The sequence below is a fragment of the Telmatherina bonti genome, assembly GCF_933228915.1.
Source record: "Telmatherina bonti genome assembly, chromosome: 7".
In the NCBI taxonomy this organism is placed as follows: Eukaryota; Metazoa; Chordata; class Actinopteri; order Atheriniformes; family Telmatherinidae; genus Telmatherina; species Telmatherina bonti.
In genome coordinates this window covers 20,599,875-20,626,362 of record NC_136625.1, presented here as the reverse complement: position 1 = coordinate 20,626,362, position 26,488 = coordinate 20,599,875, and the positions used below count along the sequence as shown (strand labels likewise).

The 26,488-nt window shown below is 38.0% G+C and overlaps 1 protein-coding gene across 1 annotated transcript in view; it reads right to left on the bottom strand.

Annotated features, from left to right (window-relative positions):
- Nucleotides 1-22,594: 22,594 nt before the first annotated feature.
- The window catches only part of adgrl2b.1 (adhesion G protein-coupled receptor L2b, tandem duplicate 1), a 99,064-nt gene continuing 95,170 nt past the window's right edge, over nucleotides 22,595-26,488 (bottom strand). Inside the window, exon 19 of the mRNA XM_079244040.1 lies at nucleotides 22,595-22,722. Coding sequence (XP_079100166.1) covers nucleotides 22,711-22,722 — 12 coding nt within the window. The 3' untranslated portion in view covers nucleotides 22,595-22,710. The remainder of the gene's footprint in view (nucleotides 22,723-26,488) is intronic.

The window sequence follows — 26,488 nt, the reverse complement described above, 5'->3', positions numbered from 1 at the left end:
CAAGTAGGATATAAGCTCAGTTTCTCACAGATGTTATTCCTGACATCCTGAGTCTCTTGGACAAGAACTCCTGGCAGCCTCAGGATCAGGATGGACCACTGATGGAGGTCAGCAACCTTTTGCTGGTCTTGAGCCATCAGCTTAGTTCACCATATATTACTCAAGGACATTTTCCACAAGCTTAGTACACAGAAACCTTAGGAAAGGCTTAATAATGGATGGGATCCAGTGATAGATCCCATTTCCTTCTCTTTGCAAGACACACCCTCAAAAGTATTTGGAGCTGAATATATTTTGTACATCCATAAAATATTGCATTTGAACTAGTTTGTTAAAAACAGCTGTTACAAAAGAGGCCATTGACAAAAGTTGAACTCTCTTTCCTTTAAAAGATGAACTCTAGTACATGATTAAATGTATTTTTACACATGTGGTACTTTACTACTATGTAAGTACACAGCTCAGTACTTTTTTTTAATCACTGTTGTATTGCATACTAAATGACTATTTTAATGATCAAATCCCAGAGTTCCAATAATGAGACCAATAATGAGTTCATAAAATATTGGATAACCATAAGCTTCAAGATCTCAAGGCACAATACATTAGACAGTACATGTCATTACAGAAGAAGTGGATGAGATAGAAGAGCTCACTGCTTAGCCCAGTGCACATATCATGAAGTTAATTATTATCAACATATGGGATGGGAGGTTCCCTCTTCACTGACAGAGTCAACCAGCTGTCATGGTTTGATAAGGTGTCTGATGATTGGTTTCCTGCAAGAGTGCAGACTTACAGCATATATAATATGACATTCTCTGTTGAAGCTACACTAATTCATATTTAGATTGTGTGTCTGCTTTAGTTTGTACGAGGAGCATTATAGAATAGACTATGGCTTGAATATATCCTCCTCCGTGGACAGAGTAACCAATTGACTCCAGTCATTCGTAAAAGTGTTTTTTAGTTATTCACAGTGTTTATAACACTTCTCTTTTCATTGCACTGCAGCATACCAGTTTACTCAAATTAATATAAATCGTTTACACTGTTAATAATTTCGCCATCTGCAAAAACCAGAGAAGTTTTGGCAATGCCACATCTTTGACATTTAAATGCAGTTCTTTAAGTGCTTCATTTTCAGACATTTACAAGACAGGAGTTGCAACTCTTTCATATTTTTTTAATTGATTAAGTCCAAATTTATTTGGAGAGATGCAATAAAAATGCAATATTTCAAAAGATAGAGATGTAATCTATTTTCACAATATTTAGGTCTCAGATACTAAATTTATATAGATAATAAATTTTAGCTTGAGGAAAATAAAGATTGGCATCACTATGGTGCAATGACACATTGGGAGTACTCCACTATCCCTTAGTTACATTCAGGATAGACTGTAGCCTTTTTGGATCCTCAGACCAAATTGGTGAAGAAAATAAACTGATGAACAACTAGATTGCCAGTTAAAATCAAAATAGTTTTTCCTCTTTCTTATCCCACTGGCTTTTTTGTGTATTCTGAGATTTACTCCCCAAAATGTCTTGACTAATAAATTAGAAGAGAGCTCACAAAGTGAGATGTATTCCAAAACTATTAGTCTTTAAAACAAAAAGACAAACAAAAACAGAGACATTGTGTATATATTATTTATCTGAAGATATTTGATATAAACTTTCTGACAAACAGAGATGAAAGTTTACATCTGCCCCAGCTCACACCTGAATAATCTGCTTGGCACGAAATGCTCTACTCACTACATGCTGTTTTGGTTTTGCATCCAGCCAGACAGACATATGGTCTGCTCATTATACTTTGGAACACAGGAGGGCAGCAGATCTCTGTTACATATTCTGCAGCAATAACCTGCAAAAATTCTGTGTGCACTCATGTTTTGCCTTGACCACCATCTGCGGGAGTTGATTAAATTTCTTGATTTAAGTTCACTGCGGCTAGTTTAGTAAACAGTTCAGTGTGTCTGTTTATATTTGATTTGGCTGATGTAAGTCTGCTGTTTGTCTACTGTGTACATTTAAGACTACAAGGCTTTCTCTTGTAAGTAAGTTGCATTTTTTCGTAGCAAACATGTGACAGGGTGTCTTGTTCAAGCTGTGGCATAGTTAAAAAAAGAAGCACTTTGTGGATTGATAGCCATCCAAAAGGCTTTTTTCCCCATCTGAAAACAGTGTAGTACTTTGCTTTGCTTTGACAATGCGTACAAGACTATGAAGGGATATATTTGTTAATAAATGTTTTCCATCTTTTAGTTCCTCATTTCTCCTTTTTTGCTGTTCTCTTCTCAGCAAAGAGCAGGCCATGCTCGTCCCAGTTGACCAGCTGCTCTCCATATTGGCTTTCTTATGTTTCTTGCAAACAGGCTTGGGTCTGCTTCAAAGGGAATGATTCAAGTCTTTAAATTAATGAATGAAAAACTATATCTATCCTGTTTTAACTTTGGGCCTTTTTTAGAGTGTTAGCTGTAGAATATGCTGAATTATTTTAGAAGTTGTGTCTTTGGTTTTGATTACAGCCGTGGCAAGTATTGTAATTTTGTTGCCCAAATCATGGATTTATTTTCACTTGATTATTAGTGTAATGCATAGATTTAACACTATTCTAGGCTCTTATTTGTCCAAGCGATTGAAATATTGGAAAGAGTGGCTGTATTCCAGACACACCCTGGTTCGCATTCACACAAGAGCTGCCTAGTACAACCACAGATTTCCTCTGCTGGCTACTGACCAACTCTACTCCAGTGGTAAGGGCTTGAGTGGCTTCCTCCACAGCACATCAGCTGAATTTATAGGGAGTAGGGTGTGTTATATTTGCAGCTCTCCTGCCTCTGGTTGTCACTGACTCCCAAATTTACTTTATCTTGCTGGGATTCAAACCAAACAGGACTGCAAGACAACAGGCTGACTGCAATCATTTTGGGATTACCAAGACCTGGAGGTTGCAATTATTACACTCATTTTGTTCCAAAATCTGTTTTTAGGGCAGGTGGTGTGAATTAATTACTTGTCACTGGCTGTGCTAACATTTTCACTGTCATTATTGAATCCTAATTGTTTTATTTATTTATTTTTAAACAGAGAGCAAATTTATCTGTTTATCTTTAATTCCTGCGTTTTTTTTTTAAACTTGTGAGCTGGTTAAAAAGAGAGAAGGAAAGTTAGCTACAAGTTGCATCCAGACAGAGATGGTGTGATTATCTAGCTCTTATCAGTCACCAGCTTCTATTAAGAGATTGCATGTGGTTCCAGGACTTTACCCATTTCCTCTTCTGTATATCAAAGCCTCTGGGTCCCCCTCCCTTCCAGCACCTAATTCAGTCCAGATGAGCACAATGGGACATTTGATTTAGTGCGCAAAGACACATGTATACAGCTGTGTCAGCCTGCCTCAAACAGCTGGCGCAAAGCTTCAGCACAACTTTTAATCATGCATTGTTTATGTAATTAAGCTTAAAAAAAAATAGCACTGAACACTGTGCTGTACTGTCCTCAGCTGCAGTTTGATCAGATATTTCAGTATGATGTAGGTCCTGTCTTTGTTTTAGTTCACATTGCTTGCAAATGCTCATGGTTTAATGACATGCAGGTGATACAAATCATGTGCAAACTGCTGAAGGTCTTCCAAGTGTGTTTCAACACACGTGACAGCTCTCCCGGTGAAAATATTTCTGTTGAATATGTGTTTTGGATCTCAGACAACAGACTCCAATGACCTGCTGCAAAGACCCAAAGTCGAATTTTTTTCCATATAGCTGAGATTTTCGTCAGCTTTTATGAAGATGTTTAAAAGTTGACAGGAACATGAAGCCGGACATGCCTTGTATCCTCCGTTCCCATTTTTGTTTTACAGCCTTCAAGTACTGGGGCTTGAATTTGCAACTTGGCACTCATTTTTCTGTGTAAGCTCCAAGCAACACTGAGCATGAAGAGGTGCTGCGTATTTACAGCACATCTGCCTGGGAATGTTGATCTGAAAACCATAAGAGCCTGTCTCACTTCAGTCTCTATTCACTTTTACAGGTCTGCATTGTGGCTTCATGTAGGGATATATATCCGTGTTTTTTGTCTTTTGGCAGGCCCAGTGGTGCACTACAACATGAATGCCTGTAATTTTACAACCACAAGATAATGTATTCTTACCAACAGAGGATGGTCTTAAATGCTCAGACAGTTGCACTGGCAGCTAATTTAGGATGGATGCACAATATCCCTTTGAAGTTCTGCTTTAGAGCCAGCACTCTGAAATTTCCCCCTAGAAAACAGCACACCACAGTGTCTATGTAGAAGATGGTTTTATTTGCTGAAGGGAAGATGATGATGATGCATTTGATTAAGTAGAATGTTGATTCATTAACAAAGGAGGGCATGCATGAGGAAGCACGAAGAATTACCAGAAAAGAAGACTGGGTCACCCTGTGTATTCCATTTCAAAGTAATGCTTTTTTTTTTTCTTCCTATGGAGGTTAAACTATGTATTCCTGGATGGGTTTTTTTTCTCAGTTTTATTCTCAGGATGATTTGTGTTTTCAGTGAGGGGTGAAAATATTGGCCAGTGCAGAAACAACAACAACAAAAAAAAACATAGTCAGTGTCTTTTTCACTGCACCACTGCAGAGTTTCAGAGATGGCAGTGATTATGGGAGGATAACAGTGCACAACATGGCCGCCCCAAACGAGATCAAAGCAAAGACAATCAAAGCCAGAGTGAAAGCTACAGCAATAAGCTCTTTTAAATGTCTGCCTCCCCCGCCCTGACAGAGCACAAGCATTACCCTCAACTCAACTGTTTCCATTCCCAGTCTTTCCACTTCTGGGACCGAAATAAGACCCCTTTGCCTGAAAACTGGACAGCGAGTAGCCCGGACATAAATCCTTCAAAGCAATGCAAACAGTGCACTAAATGACCTATGATGATATTAAACCTGAGTCGCCGTGCTGTAAAGCCTGTGTAATGCTAGTACTGATAAGACATGACACTGGTCATAATCATTTATGGACTGGATTTAAGCTATGTAATATTGTCCTGATAAACGATTTATCTTGACTCGTACATGGTTTTACGTGAAAGAGTTAAAACGGGGCTTGTGCACTGCAGCTTAGAATGTGTCAGATAGCCGTGCTTGAAAGTTGTTATACCCTTTAGATTTGTCTGCATGAATGCAGTCTAAAACATAAGCAGATTTTCCTACAAGATCTAAGAGCAGACACAGAAACCAGTAAAAGGAAAATGAGGAAAATAATTCAGTATTAAATATCTTCGAGCAGCAGAAGTGTGTAAAGGATTTCTTTTATTTGCATTTAATTAGAAGGTGAAATTAGAATCAGATGTTTTTAAATAATAAGCGTCTCGATTTGTCTTACTTTGTTTCAGGAACAGTCATCTATCAAAGTCCAACACATTTGCAAAAGTGTTTTATGGCATCAACTATAGAAATTTCTTGGAAACTTAGAAAAAGAATTGTTCCTTGATATATTTGGAAAGGGTACAATACTGCCTCTAATATGTGTGGACTTCTCTAAACCAGAGTAGATATATTTCGTACAAATTAAGGAACTTCTAGGCCATTGTTTCTTTCCTTTATCCTCACAATACCTATTGTGTTTGTGCAATTAAGTTCATCCCAAGGGCAAGGTGTGCAAAAGTCTGCAAGGTCACAAAGGAACGCAGGGTAATTCCTAAATAATTTAAGCCCACGTTCCCATTTGGTAATGGTAATGGTAATGGGTTTACCTTTAGGCGAACACTGAACAACTGTATGCAAGGGTAGAGCTGCAATGTGAAAGCTTCTGCTCCTATAAGGAAACATTGGTGGTCAAAGACCATGTAGGCAAACTGGAAGTCTGTTAGAAAAGACATTCTTTTGTGGATGAATGTGACCAAAGCAGACTTTTATGTTTGGAGAAAGTAAGTGGTCAGTTTGAAAACCATCAAAAATAATGTTTGTGAAACACAGTGGTGGTAGTATCATGGTTTGAGCTTATTTAGTTGTCTCCAAACCAACACATTGATAGAATAATGATTTGTAAGTTATGTTATTTCTAAAGCGAAAAAAAATGTTCGAACAATTGTCTAAAAAGGAAATCACACCAAACGTTGGGCACTGGAGAAAGATAAAAGTAATTACAGAAAACTAAAGTTAATGTTTTGCGATGATTGTCACAGCAGTCAGAGGTAACATGGATAAAAGAACAAATATAGACTAAAAGAAAAATGTAAAGACAAATAAACACAAGTAAACAGAATACGTAGAAAAAAAACGCAAAAAAATAAGTGGAAATATATATAGGAGAAATATAAACTGTGAAATAGATGCAATATGTTACAACGGTGCAGAAATATGAGCACATGTACGAAGTCAAACCTGACCTGAATTGTTATTGAAAGATCTAAAACGAGCAGGAGGTGGAAAACCCCGGCAAGTTAAGCATTGCTGAATATCCCCTGCATATAACAGCTGCACTTCACTATACATCCTGGCAGATGAGTCTACTATAAGTCTTTGACATTTGACCTACTTGACTTAAACACATATTTAGAATGATGGTTAATGATTTTCTTCACCTCCCAGATAGGTATTGGTTTTCATTTATTTCAGTATCATGTTACATTTATCAGACTTGAAAGTTTCGTAGGACAAATAACCCATCAAAATGGAAATTTGTCTTCATTGTTAGGTTGTGCAACATTAATGGTAATGCACTACATAAACTTGAGCTGCGTTGAAAACTGAAAAATGCTGATAGGAGGTTCCACCTGCAAAGAGTTGCTTCAAAGGCTATTATACATCTACGTATGTATTTCAGATTCAAAACCACTCCTCAACCACTTAAACTGAAGCATTTTACAGATTCTGTTATTATAAAGCTTCATGATATGGAAACTTCACTAATATTTAATCCACAAATAATCTCTTAGAATTTTTTCACGTTAAATAAACTTTCTCAAGCAACTTTCAAATATCAGCAAATTAATTTTCAAATTGAACTGACATTAAACAGTAAACACTGGCTCCCTGGAAGGAATAAACACACTTTGATCAATCTAAAAAGCTGCTGTATACTTAGGGAGATAGTTGGCAGCAGCATTTAATATGCACAGTACATAGTAAATGGGCAAACCCTGGTTGGAATGTCTAAAGGCTCTGATCCTGCATTTGTAAATGATTGATTTTGCCTCAGGGATAGAGGTGAATACTGCAACATACAGAGGCACCTTCCTGGGAAAGGTTTACCTCTGGGAACATGGATCAAATGGTTCACCTGGACCTGCAGCAGTAGGGGACAAACGTATATCATTTTAGAGTATCGTAATGATCATGACTGAGATCAAACACCCGACCTGGCCCTGCTTGTCAATTTCACAGGCAGCATCTCTTGGACTGCCTGTTGATGTCTGTGAGAGTGGGAACACTGAGGGGGAACTCTCATTTTGACGATGTTTCATCAATCTGTTTGAAGTCTTTTTGTCCCCTTTTCCTTTTTTAGCCGCACTCTGGATTGGTTGGCAAAAGCTTTAAGTCTCGGTGGCAATGTTTTACTTTCTTCCTGTGTGCCCTCGAATATTTCTTATAGATGTGGAAAAATTTAAATAAAGGTTAGATGAAAGCTTTTTGTAGTGTAACCAAGATTTTAATTCATTTATGTACGATTTAAATAGGTCAAACTACAGGTTACATGGTTTATTGGCTGGCTTCTGTTAAGTTTCCCCAAAGAAAGGTCAAACCAACAATGTCTGGATAGATGATCTCATCAAGTATATTCTGTTTTTTGTTTTTTTTTAATCATTTTTAATGCTGCATTAACTCTGTATTTTCCCCTCAGTATTTCATGAGTTATCTTATGAGTCAGCTGCTGCTTCCTTATCTCTGGCGTAGCCATGTGTTATTTTCACCAACAGGCTTATCAATAGAGCTTCTACAGTTGTGTCAGTTCACTTAATAACTTCTGCATTGTTCTATTTTCTCACTGCTTAGTTTTCTGAGTACTGGGTAAATTACATTTTGGCAATAGCACAAGACACTGTAGTTGTGACTTCCAAGCCAATAAAATGTCAACTGCCTCTGCTCTAAATATTTACCCACTGCAAACATGCACTTCATGTATGGTGTCTGCTTTAATAGTATGTGACTTCTTTTTGGATTTAAACTCCATGCACATTACTGCTGTTTTCGAATAGCTCTAAATTTTGCCTTGGACATGGGAGACATATTTGGCCTAAGGCTTTAGTGTTCAGCAGGGAATGGATTGTTAAATAGCCCCAAACTCAGAGCTCAGAAGTCTGCACAGGCTCCTCAAACACTCAGCTCAAGACATCGCTGATTCCAGCAGGGCTTTCTGATCTTTTCAGTATTCAACTTGACTCCAACTTTCCCTTTTATAAATCAGAAATGTGGGAGTGGTATTCTCAGCTCATCTCAGTCTTTTTTTTTTTTTTTTTTTAAACTCTCTTGATAGCTCTGCTTCTCTGTTCAACATATTTCTCTAGCCTAGGTTTGCCTGCTGTAATTAAGACAGAGATTTATCAAACTGGAATCAAATGAAAGGCTCATAAAGAAACGCTGAATTCAGTCATATGCCAGGGGCCAGATCAGTTACAGACTTAATTCATATTCTCTTTGTTCCTCTCCAATCTCACAGAGGGCTTGAGGCAGCTGAATGACTGGTGGGTCTAGTGACAATATAACAGGTATAAAATGGACCATTTCCAGTGCCACCATGTGGTACCCGAAGGCTTCAAAGAGCTGGCAATTTGCTATGAAATTAAGCCAGGAATACTGTATATCTTCAGCGATGCAGTGTGAAATGTTATGATGAAGACATTTACCATGCCCTCAACAGAGATTCCTGAACATTATTTTCTTGTAGATATTAGCCCACTGTGGCATCAGCTTAGGGAGTTGTGTTCATTCATATTGCATATGAATTATGATGCGTTTCTTGAAGGTGATGTTTGAATTAGAGAGTGCTGCATCATCCTTTTTGCTTTGCAATTCTTGGTGTAAAATGTGGACAGGATATTTAAAGTGTTTGTGTCAACATGGTGGAAATTGTACTGCATAGCACTTTGAGTTAAACAATGCTGTTCGTAAAGTCTGTTTGAAATTCTAGTCATTGCCGACCAAACCATCTGTTGGCGGCCTTTGTCACTCTCCCAGTGGAACATTATTCTTAGTAATCGTGTTGTCCTATCACTTGCTACCTCATTAAAATGAGTGATGATAATAAATCCCAGAAGCCATGCGAAATGAAATCATATTGATTTGCAAACACACATATTCTTCCGCATCATATGCATACAGATCAGTTCGACAAACAAGTCCCTGAAGAGGCAGTTCAAACCACTGCACTATTAAAATATTTCATTTCAAATCCCTTTTCACAGTCCAGCACCTTTGTAGGTGCTCAGTAGCAACACACTGTAGAGACATAGTGAACGCTTGGTTTTCAAAATAGAGACTAGAGAGGAATATTTAATCAGCCAAGGTCAGTGTGTGTGTGTGTGTGTGTGTGTGTGTGTTTCCACACACTGTTGTTGAAGGAGGTTCTGGGAGAATATAAGGACTGTTTCTCATCTGTATTCTCTTCAGATGGCTTACGTTAGTAGGATCATGCAGATATGGGATTTTTTCACATGGAATTAAAACCCAGTTGTCATGCTGACAGAGACACACACATCCTTACCACAGTAAAACATTATTTATGGCTCTGCAGTAAGCAGAACTAATGCCCACACTCAGCAATCAATCACTGTGAACAATACAAAAAACTGTGTTTTAATTTAAACTCATGGGCAATAATCCAGTTCTTCTCCTGTTTCAGAATTTATTTGCCTTCTTCACTCTAATCTCACACACCTTTACACTTGAACACTGCACATAAAATTATTCCACAAAATAGAAAAAAGCCCCTTTTGTCTTATTTTAATCTGACATTGGCCTCATGCAGTTTCTAGATATTAGTGTTAATGTCAAAACACTGAGTGTAGGGACTTTGACTGCACACTGTTAGGTTGAATCTTTGACAAATTCTTTAAAGATGATATAATCCTTTATTGCCATGTTAGTTGAATGGAGAACACATTTCCTTTTGCATGTAAATGGGTGATGTAGTATATGAGAAGTGTGAATAATAACAGCTGTCAATAATTTCATACTAAGGTGAAGAATTAAATCCTGTATTCACTTCATATGTGCACTATGAAACTGCCTATTCAATTAGCAGAAACACAAAGTGGAAATATTCTGTATTAGAAGCTTTTCTCACAAAGAGATTTTCAATGCCCTCCCCCCCCCCCCCCCCCCCCCCATTTTATGTAATACAAGCAATTCATGATGATAGAGCATCGCTATAGCACTGATTTGACAATATGATATATACATGCATTTCATCATACAGCAGTTTTCCCACACCCATTCTGAAGTGGCAATTGACTGAGCTGCTGATATAAAACCGTCAAGAGCTTTCTGCTGTTTTACATAGAAGACAGGGCCTTTTGATGTTCCCAGATGAATTGTACTGTAATAACCATGTCTCAACAGAGGAGACAACATCAACACATCACAGGTGTAAGCAATGCACCAATACACCAACTGTTTTTTATACAATATTTGAGTATGGTAATGCACCAAACATATAAGCCCAGGCATAAATGCAGACACCAAGGAGGATTTTAAAATGTCTAGTTTTTTTCACTTTAAGACTACACGGTGCAGTATATACAGTATTTTGTTAATGATTTGTTGCTTAATGAAATAAAACAACACTTTTAGAGCTTTTTACCTAAACTACTTCTGCTGTGAAATCTAAACTGCATAATAGGCAGCTACTGTATTATATTCTAGGAAGACAAAAAGTGTTGAAGCAGTAAAGCCAAGCAAAAGCATTCAAAGTCTTTTAACTGACTAGTCTTTGTTGTAATGTTGGCCATTTTTTCTGGACAATTATTTCTGTTGAAGGAATACAAAAACATAAAATTCATATGATGAATTATAGCTTTGAATATATTCATAATAAGAATGCACTTCGTATTATGAATTGGTTTAAAAAAACCAAAAACTTTATGATGTTCTAAAATAAAAAAAGGGGGTCTTCTCTCCTCAAAGAAGGATAAGAAGCAGGGCAGTTGCTAGGAAATCTAGGGCTCTGGAAAGAATATTGCCATGGGCCCCGTTACTCCAGGATTGTACCAAGTACTGGCTATTATCGAGCTAAATATCTAGGTACAGAGAAAGAAAATGGGGAGCTGTTGGGTAATGTATAACACCTTTGCTAAATTTTAGGAAATAATTCCCATCTTTCAGCTGGTTTACTTTTTTGTACTGATATTGAAACGGACAGTCTGAAAAATAAGGTTTCTCATGTTGTTCAAATGTGTAGTAATAAATATACAGTACTTATGATGCACAGTAAGTAATATAATAAATAAGTGCTATGATTAAAAGAAAACATCAATGAGCTGTCATTAAAATAGTCACAGTCAATAGAATAAAGCAGCCACTGCGAGCTTTTAAAGAAAAACGTGACAGGAAATATTTGATAAGATCGGTAGTAACATGCCCTGCGATGGACTGGCGAGCTGTCCAGGGTGTACCCTGCCTTTTGCCCAAAGCCAGCTGGGATAGGCTCCAGCTTCCCCGCCACCCTTCATCAGATTAAGCGGTTAGGATAATGAATATATAGGTGGTAACATCAAAGTCTCGATTGGTAAACTGATGGTTACCTGAATATTTTTTAAGGGATCAATGGATGGATAGATGGATGGATGGACAGATGGATGGACGGGCAGACAGATAGATTTAGTGTATGTCCCTGTGTTGTATAAAACAAACCAAATCTAATAGCTTTAGTCCATTCAGTGTAGACAATTGACCACAGAGAAATGTTTTTTGTTATTTAAGAAAGAGACAAACTAAAGAAAATGTAAATAATTTTACTTTAAAGGGGTGCTATTATGGTATTTTGAGTTTTCTGAGCTTTCTACAGCGTTACAGTGTTGAATCCTCATCAGAGATTTGAACGGCACTGTTTATTATCACCTTAACGCATGTTTGAAACTGAACGGAGCACTCTCTCCGTTCGGTTTCCAAGGCAACGAAAAACTCGGCATTGTAGAGGGTTTTTTCTACTTCGAAATCCTTGTGACGTCCCGGGGGAAAAGGTTCGGTGAATGGTTACCTTCTACTGGTTAACAAGGGCATGTACAAATACATCAGGTGGGTGGAAAACATCGGAAAAAGTTATTTCCAACGATGGCTGGTGAGTTTACCAAAGAGAGACATCCTGCTGCATTCGTTGCTGTGGGTTGCTGTTTTCTACTTCGTTTTCAGGGTCTGATTCAGGTTCCAACATGTAGGGCTGTATGCTATGTGTTGACATTGTATTTTTTTTTTTTTTATTGAGTTCACCTATGGTCATGAGCTGTGGGTCGTGACCGAAAGAACGAGATCTCGTATACAGGCGGCTGAAATGGGTTTCCTCCGCAGGGTGGCCGGGCTCACCCTTAGAGATAGGGTGAGGAGCTCGGTCATCTGGGAGGGGCTCAGAGTAGAGCCGCTGCTCCTCCGCATCGAGAGGAACCAGTTGAGGTGGCTCGGGCATCTGATCAGGATGCCTCCTGGACGCCTCCCTGGTGAGGTGTTCCAGGCACGTCCCTCTGGGAGGAGGCCCTGGGGAAGACCCAGGACACGCTGGAGGGATTACATCTCTTGGCTGGCCTGGGAACGCCTCGGGATCCCCCCCGCAGAGTTGGCAAATGTGGCTGGGGAGAAGGAAGTCTGGGCTTCCCTGCTTAGGCTGCTGCCCCCGCGACTCGACCCCAGATAAGCGGCAGAAGATGAAGATGATGAAGATGAAATATTAGCCTAATCCTTCTGTTTATGAGACGTTACAATGACGGCGAAAGCAGCTGCGGTGCACGCTCCCGATGTAGTGCAGTGGCGAGAGGCGGGGCTTAATGCGGAAGAGTCTCAATCCACTCGTTTTGCCCACAGGTTGATCTGACAGCCTACGGAGAGGGTACGTCTGAAGTAAATAAAGCCATTTGTGACAATAACTCGATCAATCCCAGCCCTTCTGGTCTCAGAAATAAAAATAAATTAGCCTGAAATGCACATAATAGTTCCACTTTAAATGTTTTCCATAGACTTGGGAATAGAGGGATGTGTGAGAAGGATGCTTAAAGGATAAAAGAGGACAGAGAAAATGGAGAAAACAGACAGAACATAAAAGAGAGGGCGTGGTTTGTGTGAAACAATGTTGGTTCTATTCTAAGTAGATTTTGGTCTTCATTTTGGTCTCTTGAGGTGTGTGGGTCATAGCGGGTGGTGGGCCTCAGTATTTCTAAAGCACTCGCTACGGCCCTGAACTCATCACCTCCCCCCGTATGATAGTGATGCTTAGAAAGACCCACTTAGTGAAAGGCATTTGTGTTACATTTATGGCAAATTTATCTTTTATTCTTTTGTTTTCAACAACAATTAAGTTAATCCGAAGTGTGTCTGCCTTGTATTTCTGTCCTTTAAACTCACCAGGGTCTCATGTTTTTCTATTATAGTTTTTTGTTTTACTTGCAGCACTGGTGCAAATGTGGGAGCACATGTTGTGAAGTACCTCTTAATTTTGATACTTTAATTCACTTTTGTGAAATTCTATTTACAAATGTACCAAATCATCTTTTATTTAAGTGGCAAAAAGTCCAAAAGAGAAGTGCTGCCCATTAACCTTTTTAGTCCTGATGTTAACGGTAAAACAGCAATTTATTTTTCCGAAACACAAAAAAAAAAAAAGTTATGTTTTTCTTTTGTTGTTTTTTGTTGTTAATTTCTAACTATCCCAATAACATAAAAAGATTAAACTGTACATAATCTGTCTTTGAATAGTTACAGTTTCAACACAGGATCACCTGATGTCTTGTTTTTTCCTCAACTTTGAGCGGCAGCTTCCTCCAAGGGTCTGACATGAGCTTCCTGTTGAAACATCAACTGATGTTTCAAACGGTGATGCCAAAACAGTGAACTGATGATCTTAGGTAGATAACAGCTTGTGCAAAATTTCCCCACTCTACCTTGTTAGGATGTTGACAGCATTCATCATTTCTTTACAGACATATAAACACTCACACACACACCAGTTCCTGCTTCCTTCTCTCATATCACATATTACATAACAATAATTAAAAGAGCTAAAGTATAAAAAGTAAAAAATGAAAAGAATGCAGGGAGAAATGAGGCTTGATGTTTGCAGTCTGGAGTGCACTGCAAACTAAATAATGAAGGCCAGGAAAATAGACGTGTTTTTTCCTTAACATGAAACGTTCCGGTTAAATAAGTGATTATGTTTAACTTTAGTGACCAGAAGCTTCATCCATCCAACCTTCCAGCTTGGATCAATACTTATTACTGGCTTTAGTTCCCTTTGCAATAATTTTACTGTTTGTAGGTTAGTTTCTATGTAATCACAGATTTTTAGTTTTTGCTTTAGAAAAATACACATGGCCAAATATGTTTCAAATGTAAAACAGCCCAAAAGTCCCATTTTTAACCTCACTAAAATTTGAGTTTGTTTGTTTTTTTGTTCTTTTTTTGCATGTGTATACATATGTCATTGCTTTCTTTAGTCTGAAAGGCTGCATCATTTGTCAGATTAAAACATTAATGGATAAATTGTGTGTGTTTCTATCAATTAACTTGAATAACTTTTTTTGTTTGTGCCTTTTTTGCTGCACTTTATGCCCTGTTGGTATAATTCCACCCAGTGGAAAAGTGCTGTGAGCTTATGCCAGCCACCTATGCTTAAAGCAGAAGTCATCAAATGGAGAAATACCTAAAGTGACAGACTTGGCAGGGCCAAAATAGTTTCCAGATAGTTAATTAACCTCAGTGACTGGTGTAGCCGTCTTACATGGCTGGTCAGTTGCAGAACTGCGCAGGGATAAATACATCCAGTCATGTTGTCATGTCAGAGTTTATACATGTCATGTATGTACTGCCAGCATTTACACTTTGTTTGGAGCCGAGTTCACAGGGCATTTTCATCAAGGAGGGAAAATGGCACATAAACATAATGCTATGTGAACACACAAGTCTTTATGTCCATAACAAACTTGAGCAGTTTGCAAAAATGTGCTTGTGCTAATTTTTTTTCCTTTTTTTTCCCCCTTTTCAATGGTAATAGCAAATGTTTTAAAAGTCAATTAATCCTAATAAAAAAACAAACAAAAAAAATAAACATGTTTTCACTTTCTTTGTCTGATGTGGTTTTATTATTCTGTTTTAACAAAACCCAAAATAAGGAACTTTTGCTTTTGTTGCGAAATGCAACGATTATTTGTGATTGTCTGTAAACATAATTTCTCTGCAACTTTTTTTTCTTACTCCGACTAATACAAAGAGCTTAGGCCTATCATTGTAAAGTGGCGCTACTGAATTCCTGCAGATTTTTGCACTTGGAGCCCCTAATGATGTCTAGTTTGGCATACGTCTAGCTTCCTGTCTCTTCTTTAAGCGCTCTTCTCTGATATTCTCTGATATTGACCTTTGCTTTATGTCTTGTCTTGTCACTTTGTCGTTTTCTTTTCCTCGTTTCATCCAATACTGTCCTTTTGAGTTGAGCACATGCATGGGGTTTGAATGTGCATGAATGTCAGTATACTATTGAGTAAGGGGATTTCTGATGACCTTCAGGCCAAAACCCTATAGGGGTAAATCCTGTTCTATCAATTCCAAACTTAAATTTATTCAGTTTAAAGTAGTCCATCATCTACATTTTTTAAAGTCCAAACTAAACCAATTATTTCCCTCTGTTTCACGTACGTATGTGATTAATGCAAAGTAATGGAACATTGAGGCATCATATCTGGTCCCGCCCTAAACTTAGGACATTCTGGTGAAGTATTCCTGGTTTCCTTGCATCAGCAAATGAATTTAATTATGTAATTTGTTTCGTTGCACTTGTGTTGGTCCTGTGATGGACTGGCAAGCCAGCCAAGGTGTACCCTGCCTCTTGCCTGCTAATTGCTGGGATAGGCTCAAACTTGTCTGTGACCCTGAATTGGACGAAGCTGTAAAATGGATGGAGGCATCAGCATATAATAGACAATTATCTCTAAATATGCACCTTGTTATCTTTAACAGTTTACCACAGGCCCTGCTCTTCCTTTAGCTATACAACATGATCTTGCCTTTGGAATGGTGGTTGCAGGCAGTTTGAGGGAGAAGAAACCAGAGCTCCCACCATGTTTCAAATGGTGGCTAACAAATATTGTCTCCTGTTTACACCAAGAGGAAAACTGGCTCTCTCTGTCTGACCTCTTCTCCAAATATACCCAATATTTGGGGGCCTTTGGTAAATCAAATCAGAAGATGACATGATTCATTTTCATAGCCTCATAACCTCATAACCATCCTGTAGATGACAGAGAAAACATGGTTTGTTTTCTCAAAATGTATTCTTTGTCTTTCCATTGTATGCAAATAGTTTAATTAAATCTTGGAATTTACAGTGTTCCTAAAATGGACAGCTTTCTATCTATCTATCTATCTATCTATCTATCTATCTATCTATCTATCTATCTATCTATCTATCTATCTATCTATCTATCTATCTATCTATCTATCTATCTATCTATCTATCTATCTATCTATCTATCTATCTATCTATCTATCTATCTATCTGTCTGTCTGTCTGTCTGTCTGTCTGTCTGTCTGTCTGTCTGTCTGTCTGTCTGTCTGTCTGTCTGTCTGTCTGTCTGTCTGACAATTTAAATTTTTCTTGTCTCTGTCTTATGTTGTTTTTCATGTCTGTTACTTGTGGTTTGGCATTATGAAGTAATTCATTTTACAGTTAATTCACATGTAAAGAAACAACTTTTAGTACAATTTCAAAATGGAAACAATACAAAATAACTTTAGAGTGTTAGACAAAAACCTAAAGACATCTTTAATCAAGTGTCTTTTGGGATGCTAATTGATGATGAAACTATTTAAATGGAATAAATCATTAAGGTGAGCTTTGGTAAATAAGTCTTCAACCTCACATTTTTCTGAAGAAGACTAGGAAGTAAATGTATTATTTTTACACTGCCGTACAACATTATGAATGTAAATAAGTTGTGAAATCCATTCTTACAATTACAGCATTAAAGTGGTCCAGATGTCACTGTGCTGTGATTTAGTAGCCAAAATGTCAAGGGAAGAGGTGGCAAAGCGAAGTAACTATGGCAGTGTGACATAAACATTTATGTGGAACATTCACTCAGTTTTAACATTTTCATACTGTATTTCTTACCACCATCACACACAGTTACATTACCTCTAGGTCCTGAAAAGCTATGCCCTAATCGAAACATCTCTGAACTAAATGAGCATGAAACATCTGGCCGGCAACACCTCACAGCTTCTGGAGGAAGAAAAAAAAGCCATCATATTTGTTGAAAAAAATTGCATGTGTCAGGAAAATTGATACAAAGTTGGCGGAATGAACCTCAAACTGAAATGAGGGAACGATGACACATGTATGACCGTGATTACACAAAAGAATAGAAAACAGGTGGAATCGGCATGCAGTCACGAGAGACAGTTTTATGAGTGTTAATTTTTTTTTCCAGGGTTTTTTTTTTTTCCAAAAATCTTTTTGTGAGGAGAATCCCCCCCCCCCCCCCCCCCCTTTTTTTTTTTTTTTATTCACATCTGTTTTCTTCACCACATAAAGCTTTCCTAGAGCATGATATTTTCTCATATCAGGCTCATCTTATTTAAGATGCCAGGTTTTGAGACCTCTCCACTTTGAGTTTTTTCAGTGGAAAATTCAGCTCACATAGTTAAGTCTAGACAAACAAAATGAATGGTCTTACAGCAATTAGCTGAGTGCACCTAGTCAGTTTGAAAATACATATAAACATAATGTCAGTGCCAAAACGATTGCAGCGGAAAAATGTAGAATTTCACAACTTTTTCCAGTGAAACTCCACAGGTATCATCACACCCATACATCTATAGCTTGATGTGACAAATCATACCCTGATATTTAGTATTAACTGAGTTGAAGTGATTTAAGAAACCCTAACAGAAGATGACATGCGGTTTGTATTCTCATGGCTGTCTAAGCCTAACTGTCTCCAGATTTTTTATGGAATGGATTGTAGGGGGTGATTTGCTGATGTTATTTACACGGAGAAGGGTTTGCAGCCTCCTCTTTGGCCAGAACAGCGGGATTTTCTCATTTTTTTGGCAGTGACCTACATCTGGATTTCTGCACTAGAAGGTGCCCCACCCCCTGACAGCCTCTTGCAGAACCACAAGCCAGATTTCCCTCTTTCTCGAAGTTACACTCCAAGCCATACAATTTTGAATGCAACCTTTCGGTGGTGTGTGTCACACTGACCACACTCCAGTGTTGTCCAAAAGCAACGCTGTTTTGGCTTTGTTTTTGTTGTGACTATGCAGAAAGAGAGGAAGAGACAGACAACATCTTTTGGTTTTTATTCCTTATGCCGTGTGAGGCGTAGTATGTGGAGCACCCAGTCTGGTTTTCATCTTCTGTGCCCCACCCTGGCTACAATACAATGGATTGCAAGCAGGCCTGCGACTTTTAACTCACTCTGCAGATTCTATGCTCTGCCGCCAGTCTGGTCAATCAGCAGCCCAGAAAAGTCCCTTGATGTGTTGGCCAAAGCAGCTTTGAATTGAATCATAAGGCCATAAGTTCCCTTGTTATAGAAGAGCCGCGTTCCTTTCCTTATAAACAGGGGAACCACGTCTGTACAAAGCCGTATGGCAAAGACAGATTAATTTTAGTCGTGAATCTCACTTCCAAAGGTGACGGATTGTAAGACAGCAATAGTTTAGTGAACATTTTCAATAGTCAATCAGTGAACTCCCCGGTGTTTCTCTTGCTGGAAAACACTTATAATAATTGTCAATGTTTTGTCAGTTGTTGAAATTTCACAGTAATTTTATAAAATGCAGTCAAATATACTGGTGGGCACATTTCCCAGGGTGTGTAATCAAATCTATATTTGTCTTTGTTGCTTCCAGTCTGTTATTGAAGCACGGCTTTCCATGAGAGAACAAGAATGGACACTTTAATTAAAGAAAGCTGGGATGAATGAGTGAATGTCAGCCTATGAAAGCCCAGTTGTTCATTTGTCAAACTTTGAACTGCAGCTCTACAGACTTGAGTGTCTTTGCAGTGGGTTTTGAATGATTTTCTTGTTGTAGCCACCGTACAAACAAAGGCACCCCTGTAGATTTATGTCTCATCCCTCTCTCTCATATTGGACTCTGAGGGTTTTGAGGCTGTAATTAAATTCCAATCCCTACTCTCACTTCTCCACTGACTGTCCCCGTCTCTGTGGGAGGCTGAGAAGCTGGGTTTTACCGCCTGTTGTGGTTTGTTTGAAAGATCCAGAAATCTCTGGAAACCCGAACCATAGCGATAGAATTCACACATGTGGTGCAGACGAAGAAAGAAGCGGCCTGTGCCCATACTATGACGCAGGACTGGTGTGACATCCGGTCTGGTCCAACAGAGGACATATTGCAGCATGTGTGCGTGCTTTAGCCACATCGCCATCTCTCCCTGTGAACTGCAGGATGTAAGCATTCTCATGTCAAAGTCAGGAATTGTCATTCCAACATGCCGATATTTTATGCATATGATAGTGCTTTTGGGGTGTTAAGATGCCCATATGAATAACTCCATCATTGTACCTATCAAAGCTTTTCCTTACCAGACGACCACCCACTGCCAAAGCACAGATTGCTGGCATCAGCCCAAAGCAGGACCAACAAAGTGGAATCAGCTGCAGCAGCAGGCTGTCAGTTGGGACTCCTGACAGCGATATGAGGGGCTAGACTGAGCAAGTCCAGTCCGACGGGAACCAGCGGGAGAGGAAGGATGAGTTCTGCACCACTGATCCAGAGTGACAGTGATGGACAGGTTCAGAGAAGAGAGCTGATGGCCAAGGTTTTTCTCCTGTCTGGACAGTGTTTGAAAATATGGACATGACGGTCGCAAGGCTTCTAAGTCCAACAGGGCACCCATGTGTGTGTCTTTGTGTGTGCATTTGCATGAGTGCCTGTTCCAGAGTGTTGACATGGATGCACATGAAAGTCAAACTGTCAAGCAGAGCAAAAAATGTGGAATTTGCACTAAGATTGAAGATCAAAAACTTGCTTATGTGCGTTTTCCTTAATGTTAATGTTGTTAATCTGATCATCATAAAATGTAAGAATTCAACACCAGATATACACATAGCAAAATAAGATCTGTTTATTCATTCTTTTGTTTATTCACTTAGAAAAACACACTCTGGAGCAACTATTACTGTAACCAACATTTCGAAAGGACCATATTTGTTTTTCACAGCACTGAAAACAATCTTTGGTTAAAAACCTGAATTATTTGTCATAAAACACGCTGCTCAGCTCCTTTGCTTTGTGGGAAGTATAGAGGCCCCCTCTGAAAAGCTATTACATCAAGAACAAATGTTCCCAAAGGCAGCAATTAATGCTGAACTCAACACAGTATGATACCCTGAAGCCCCGGATCTAATATGAAAGGTGGCACCTCTTGTTGTGTGTTCACCCAATTGTCTGCTTCAGTGACTCATAGCTCCTATTATAAAGTTGTGTGCATGCCTGTACCTGTTACATTCTCTCACTCAGTATTTCTGCAATGCCCCCCAATTCTATGGGCCAGTGTCCTGGAGACAGATTATATGTAGTATCATACCCAAGGACAAGTAATAGAATTTTTTTTGTCCCCATTGTGAAATGTTTTTTTTTTTTTTTTTTTTTTTTACACAGAACAGTACAATTTAAGGATGCAGCCAGGCTATATATCGTCTTTATGATGAAATTAATCCGTTTTGACCATGACTTCCCTTCAAGATTTGCAGTCCCTTCAGAAAATATATGCTCCTTACATCCAGTACATATCAACCCCCTCCTGAAATAAGCTAAAACACAAGCCCTGTCCTCCCCATTTCTCTTGGATGACTTCAAGGTCTCCACTATATCTCATCCAACCCACATCAAAATTTGAATTATGTGAGTACATCTGTGGCCAGAAGATGCTTTCAGAATTAATAGTTGATAGGCTCAGTCAGAAAAATGAAAGCAAAGTGACCACTGACTGATGAGGAAGTTTGACTTGCAGTATTTTGAGTCTGGCTGTTTGAGGGACAGCTCTCTCTTTTGCGTGAGGCGCTCAGAGACAGCTTTGGGTTTAGGCTTTGGGGGCTTTGTGAGGTTGTTAAAAATGTTCCTGTTCACTTTTCCAGCTGCAACCTTTTAACGGTGCATTAAATGACAGTTAACCCCCGAAAACCCACCAGGGAAAACAAGAAATGCTGTCTGAAAATCAAGAGAGGGTCAAGAATAATCCTTTGGCACTATGGACATGCAAAGAGAAAAAACAAATACTTTTAAGACCACTTTAGATTAAAAAAAAAAAAAAAAGAAAGAAAAGAAAATTATGACAACATCGACAACAACGACAACAACAACAAAACCATTTCCTAAAAAACTAAATTGATTACTTTTCAAGCTACATGGCATTATGAAGGTAATGTTTAGTATATGTCTTTACTATATGGGACACTTTCATCATCGCGTACCGTACTGCTACATCTCAGTTGCAATAAACATCACAACAGTCTATTCTGCTTAAAAGCGCCAAATCTTGATCTATTGTTTCAGCCAGTTTTCTATAAGCCATTACATCATTGCACTTCAGTGTAGACTACAAATCAATGTTGTTTATGTTATTAACGCAGTTTTGCATTGAGATTTATTAGGAACTATTTCTTCAACAACTATCCCGGATAGAAATATTGTGTCTAGCAGTCTTAGTAGTGATGTGTGGGATGACCAACTAATAATATGTGCCACAACCAGCCTGTCTCGTATCTTCCTCATTTGCCTTCTTGCTACATAAAATTTCCTTTCAGTTTTAAGACACAGTTCAGGTCAGGTAATAATTTCAGAACAGCTCATGTTTGCTGGAGGCTATTAAAACAGAACACAGAGTAAAAACCAGATTGAAATCAACATGCATTAGTTACAGGTGCACAAAATACATCTCAATGTGATGATTACAGCACAAGATGAAGAACTAACAAATCAGCAAATGTATAGCGAGCACAAAGGTGAATTACAAAAAGTTAATACTTCCTCCAGAGATGTCAGAGACTTTTCTTTCGTTTTGTAAAATTACAACCTAAAGACTGTGATGGCACACAAAGCAGGGGCTCACTGGTGTCAGTATAATTCATTTTCTAAGAACTATCTCAAGGCTTCATGGTTGTGCTTTCAATAGCTGAAATATTTCACCAAGTGCTGACTATAAAGCTCTATGGTCTTAAGCAGTAAAAAAAAAAGTGCAATCGCTTGTTATATAAGGTAGAAATCTTAGTTTTGATTTGTAAATAACAGGGCAGTTTCAACTTCAACTTTATTCACACAATGATAAGCAAATACACTTGTTCCTTGAGATTTGACATCTCTACCATGCAAATGCAGTTGAATTTAACAGAAACAAACAATATCCAGATGATATCCAGAAAACCAGTTTGCAGTGGTGAGATGGAGATGGAGAAAAACCAAAGAGTTCTGGTGCGTGATGCTAGTCTGTGCTGTTGTTCTACTTTTACATGCAGGACTTCCTCCGGTGAAGTATGGTTTGCAGGAAGTATCACAATCGTCTCTGAAACACAAAAAGAGGTGGTCATTTAACTGATGGGATTTTCAGATGTGTGCTTTTGCATTTTAATGGGAACAGACCTTTTTAGCTTTTTAGCGTGTGGTATTTTATTTTATTTTATTTATTCCATTTGGATGCTGTATTTAAGCTTGTCCTGCACTGAGAACTTAGTGATTAAAAAGCAAAGTAAGAAGGAAAGGAGCAGAGTCTGAGAGGCACCCTCAACCCAGTAGAGGATTTTACTTTATGCTTTTGCAGACACGTGTTGTTCTCGTTGCTGTGGTAAAGCAGATTTGAGTTCATGCAGTTTATCATTTAAAATGCACATCCCTAGTAAGTATTTATAAGAGAAAAGAGAAGTAATCAAGGAAGGAATAAGTGTGCTTGCTATACACTAGATGTGGAAAACACATGGAAGCATTGCTTGAAGAATCAGCGATTTCTCAGGATGCCTGGAGCTTTTTGAGTCTGATCTCTCACAGAGAACACAAAGCTGCAGCTCATTTTCCACAACAATGAGCTTTTTCTGCTCTCAACCTCTAAATGGTTTCTCTTTTCTAATATGAATGAAAAGAAAAGAAAAATTAAGAAACTCTTTAGACAACAGAGAGGATATTTATCCTTGTATTTATTATTCATTCTTTATAATTACGAATCTTACATTTTTAAAGAATTGCTGTTCAAGTAAACCAGTGAGATAGTGAGCCAAGAGAGCTTGTCTTTGACTTATTACATTTATCTTCTCATTACCATGGCAGCTAAGTTTCTTTTTTTTCTTAAATCTTTATCTCTGTCTAGAGATGTCTTGTAGATTCAGTACTTCATTGGCTGTTGCTAAATACGTAGCCTACCTGTCACATTTTGATCTTGTTTGCCAAAAAATGTCTATATTTCTGGAAAATATGTACAAAGTAGCATGAACCTTAACTTATGATTTGCTCATTTACACACTTAAGTAAACTTATTATCTGATGTTATTCATATCCACCAAGCAAAGCCTGCTGTGTTTTACACATGCATCAGCAAGAGGATGTGTAATCAAACATTAATGACTCTATTGCGTCAGAAGAACATTAATTTCTTAGTTCTACAAATGGGTTATGTTAAGGTTTCAGTCACATTTAAGCCACCTGATTTTTTTTCTTAACTTGGGATGAACTATGATGCAAGATTAATGTTTTACAGAATTATGCTAAGCTGAAAGTTATAATTTTGTAAGTGTGACTTTCTTTTGACCTGCCTCTAAACCTGGCTGGATGAGATCACATGTAGTTTATTTTTATAAGTATACAGATTAATTATGAAAAATATTAATATAGTTTTCATTAAGTCACGTTCTGATAATAGCCAAGAAAAAAAGGAATCACACTAAAACAACTACATTTTCTATCTTCAACATTTGCTACAACTGCATGTTAAATATTTAATTATATTCTGCCACAGATCAAAGCTCAGTATTGAATTTTCAACGTACACATCTGCAATTTTAACCAATAAGAACCCAGCATGACATATACGATACATATAATTTCTAAGATATTTGGCTTTGCTTTATGGTACAAACTTTGCTCAAAATTCTGCGGAACACAGTCTGATTTTTGTCTTCTGCCCTTTAATAGGTGCCAGGAAGCAGAAGATTACACTATAAAATGTTGAACTATCCCAACAGTAATAAATGGTACATATCCCAAAATTTTTTGTACTTTTTTATTTTAATAAAGGAACAAATAAAGACCTCATATTGGAAAAAAAAAAAAGATGGACTTATTTGATCATTTTTTTCATGGCTTGGGTCTTAAGGAGTTAAGTTTCCAAACCTGCTCATCTATCAGCCAAGCTTTGCAATTATGGTAAAATTAAATTTAGGCTGTGTTTTGCATCTGCAATAATTATGAAGCATGCTTTCCGCTTGTGGTGCACAGTTTTGGCTTGTACCTGGTTGTCGGGGAGGGATCCAGGATACATTCTAACCTATGCCTAAACCACCTCATTTGGATTAGAAAATTAATTTGTGTCAGTCTACATCAGAGAATATTCCATCAATAATAATTTACTTCAATTTGATCAATAATTTCTCTCATTTCTATGCTATTATGGTCAATATCTGCTCACTGAGGAAATGCACTTCTTATCAAGTTAAAAGTTCAAGAGCTCTCTGTGCAGCTGTTATGACATTCAAGGCATGGAGATATTAACTAATAATTTGCATATTTAATCATTCCTGGCAGCATTTCTTTATTGTCTTAATTGCGGCAAATGTGATTTTTCCATAATGATCTTAATTTTTTTCACGCCTCTCTATTCGTACAAGCCACTCTTGTTATGAGTGAAGGTGATCAGTGGATTTTATGCAGCAGAGGTGTTAAATGATGTGTTAAATCCCCATTTTGTGTGAGCATGCACAAATCTTGAAGAGGTTAGCCTGAATTGAGGAACAGCAGAACCACTGTCAGGTGTCATCATCTCTGACTTGAGCTTTAGGTTTGTTTAGCATACTAACAAAGAAACCCAACCATCTGATGATGGCATAGGTAACATTACTAGTGGTTTTCACTGAGTAGAACAGGGGTCCCAGGCTCGAGAGCTACCATCCTGCAGGTTAAATTGTTTTCCTTCTGCAACACACCTGACCCTAATCAATGGTTCATTAACAGGCAGGTGCAGAAGATGACAACAAGTTGTTGCAGAACCTTTTTCATTTGAATCAAGTGTGTTGTACCAGGGAAACACACCTGCAGGATGGTAGCTCTCGAGGAAGTTGGAGACCTGTGGAGCAGAAGAAGAAGCCTGCCTAAAAAGACCTTTGGAGCAAAGGTGTATAATCCAGGTGCCATAAAGTCTTGTCCAGCAACTGTTCCAACCAGTTACTAAACCCGCTTGATGTAATTAGCTCAGCTCCACTGAAAGGTAGATGAGCCTGTTCAGTGAAAACACCTGTTCTAAATGCACAGGTAGATATAGAACGTGGCAGAACTTTTTACATTATGGCACATGGATTATACACCTCTGCTTGGGAATGGACACCCACACTGGTAAACTGCCTCCTGATGCAGTTCATCAGGAAACATTTTGATTCCTGGGAATATCTGGTATATTGAATCATGTTCTGCTAAGCAGAAACAAATTAAAAAATCAAGTGATTCTAGCTTCCTAGCTTGGTAGTTTAATTTATTTTAATTAAATGAGGTGCCAATTATTGCAGGCAAACAACATTTTAGAATATATGCAACCAATCATTCAAAATGAATTGAATAGCTTGTTTTAATTTCAGTATTTCTTCAAACTATCATATATAGGACCCCAAAAAACTTGCACTTGAAACATAAAACAGAAATGAAATTAACATCTTTCAAAGATGTGAAAGTTCAGTGATTTATAACACAGTCATTGTTAACTCAGGTGAGAATGAGTGGGCAAGTAGGATCAGTTTCCCAGAATTTGGACGAGGCTTGCGTTTAATATTTTAGCTTTGTGTTTGATTTTATCATGACCTTTTATGACTTTTTCTCCCTTTCGTTTGCAAACAATTGCTTTTTTTCCCAGCCATTTTGTGTAATGCTAGTTTTAGGCACTCATGTTTTTGCTTTGTTTATCAGAGTAACTTTCATCCAGCTTTGTTTATTTATTTATCTATGTGCAGTGTGTGATTGCTTTTTCCTTTTGATCATTTCTAGTTTTTATTTTCACACTCCTTTTGGTTGGCAGATGCTACCTTCAAAGTTGCCCGAGTTCTTTTTCTGTGTTGTCTTGTCTACTTCTTCCATTCAGT